The 1,753-nt window shown below is 35.4% G+C and overlaps 1 protein-coding gene across 1 annotated transcript in view; it reads left to right on the plus strand.

The window, feature by feature from the left end:
* Positions 1 to 1,267: 1,267 nt before the first annotated feature.
* MCTP1 (multiple C2 and transmembrane domain containing 1) overlaps positions 1,268 to 1,753 on the plus strand; it is a 301,653-nt gene continuing 301,167 nt past the window's right edge. The window contains exon 1 of the mRNA XM_023749929.1: positions 1,268 to 1,462. Coding sequence (XP_023605697.1) covers positions 1,406 to 1,462 — 57 coding nt within the window. The 5' untranslated portion in view covers positions 1,268 to 1,405. The remainder of the gene's footprint in view (positions 1,463 to 1,753) is intronic.

Raw genomic sequence — 1,753 nt, forward strand, 5'->3', positions numbered from 1 at the left:
GAAGACCTCTCTGAAGAGAGACTATCTGAACTACAACCTGAGGACTAAGAATGAACCCTAAGCTCTAGACTTATGCTGTCTAAGATGGTCGCTGCCAGCCATGTATGGCTATGGAGCAGTCAGATGGAGGTAGTTCCAATTAAAATGTACCATAAATGTAAAATCCACATCAGATCTCTAAGACTAGTACAAAAATTGTGAAATATTTAATTTTTATATTTATTACATGTTGAAATTGTAATATTTTAGATATATTGAAGTAAACATTAAAATTAATTTTACATGTTTCTTTTTACTCTTTTAATATGACCACTAAAATTTTTAAAGTTACATATGTGGTTCACTTTATATTGAACAGTCTGGTGTAGACAGTTTCAGTCTATTTGCTATTATTGACATGTGTATATTCTTTTATCTTTTTGTCCTTGATGATGATGTTGGCAATTAAATTTATGTAGTAGATTTTTCTGCAAGGGTGTAAGTCTGTTATATTTATTGACTGAGATGTCCAAATATAATGATTCAATGTGTGATCAAGCTTAATATGGCTCAGATTTAAGAGATGAGAGAAAGCACAGAAATTTGTTACATTTACTAGAGGAGTTGTGGCATTAGTCATATTCCTTCAGAAATGTTCACGAAACAGATGAAGGAGAGCTTGGAGTTGGAGAGGTAGGCAGAGGGTGTCACAAGGTAATGACAGCGTGGGACAAGATTTCTGTGGGGATCAGCAAGAGCAAGCCATGAAGATCTATTTCCAATTCTCTACTTAGTCAAGGAGATGCTATTGTGTTGTATAGAATTGCTGCCTCTTACACATTAAAATATAGTTTTATTCTACACGTTACCTTTTCACTGAACAGAATGTGTGTGACTTTAAGGTGCCTTTTTTTACATCTCTGTGAGGAAGATGTCGATAAGTTCACACACATTTAATAACCTTAAATGAATCCGCTGCAGATATCAAGCAGAATAATTTTTCTTTGTGCCATTTATTATTCTCATTTCTGTTTGTGGCATGTGCCACAGGGAAGAGGTTAAATACTAAAAAAAATGTATGTTTAACAGGTGAAATTTTAAGTGTTAATTTATAAACACTTTAGGACCCCTCCAGTGTGATGTTTGTTATATAATCTAACAGTTTTTGAAGGGAAACTCTACCCCTACTGGTTTGAGAGAGAGTTGAGTCATATCCTGTGAACGTGAAGCAACGGTATTTAAACATGACGGGTTCCTCTTACTTTCATTCTAAGTCGCTGCAGTTCAGAGCAGCAAGTGCTCTCTGCGAAGAAGCAGCTACTAGTCTGGGAGGCGGATGGCCTCCCTTGCTGGGATTCAGTACGGAAAGCCTGAATATGCGGCTCTCTCGCTGGAGTGAAAGATGTTTTTTTCTTTCTAATCAACTATGCTAGACAGCTGCAAGCTGAAAAGTGCCTGCAATTTGCCTCTTATTTATAATAAGGTAAGTTCCACATTTTGGTTTACTCACTGTATTGTGGCAGCCTTGAATGAATGTGGCAGTTTTAGTACATGATTATACCTCTGAAAATGCCTTCTCACAGGGTGGTGTTTGAGATTCTAATGCAAGTAATTTTAAACTTACAGTGCAATCCACTTGCAAACTACTTAATTTAATAGATTGATATTCCTTTTATGATAGTTTTTTATATGTGCCTGGGATGTGGAAATGTTGTAGTAGAGTATATATATGCATATATGTATGTATGTATGTGTGTATGTATATATATATATA

This window comes from Myotis lucifugus, unplaced genomic scaffold, assembly GCF_000147115.1.
Source record: "Myotis lucifugus unplaced genomic scaffold, Myoluc2.0 scaffold_0, whole genome shotgun sequence".
Classification (NCBI taxonomy): Eukaryota; Metazoa; Chordata; class Mammalia; order Chiroptera; family Vespertilionidae; genus Myotis; species Myotis lucifugus.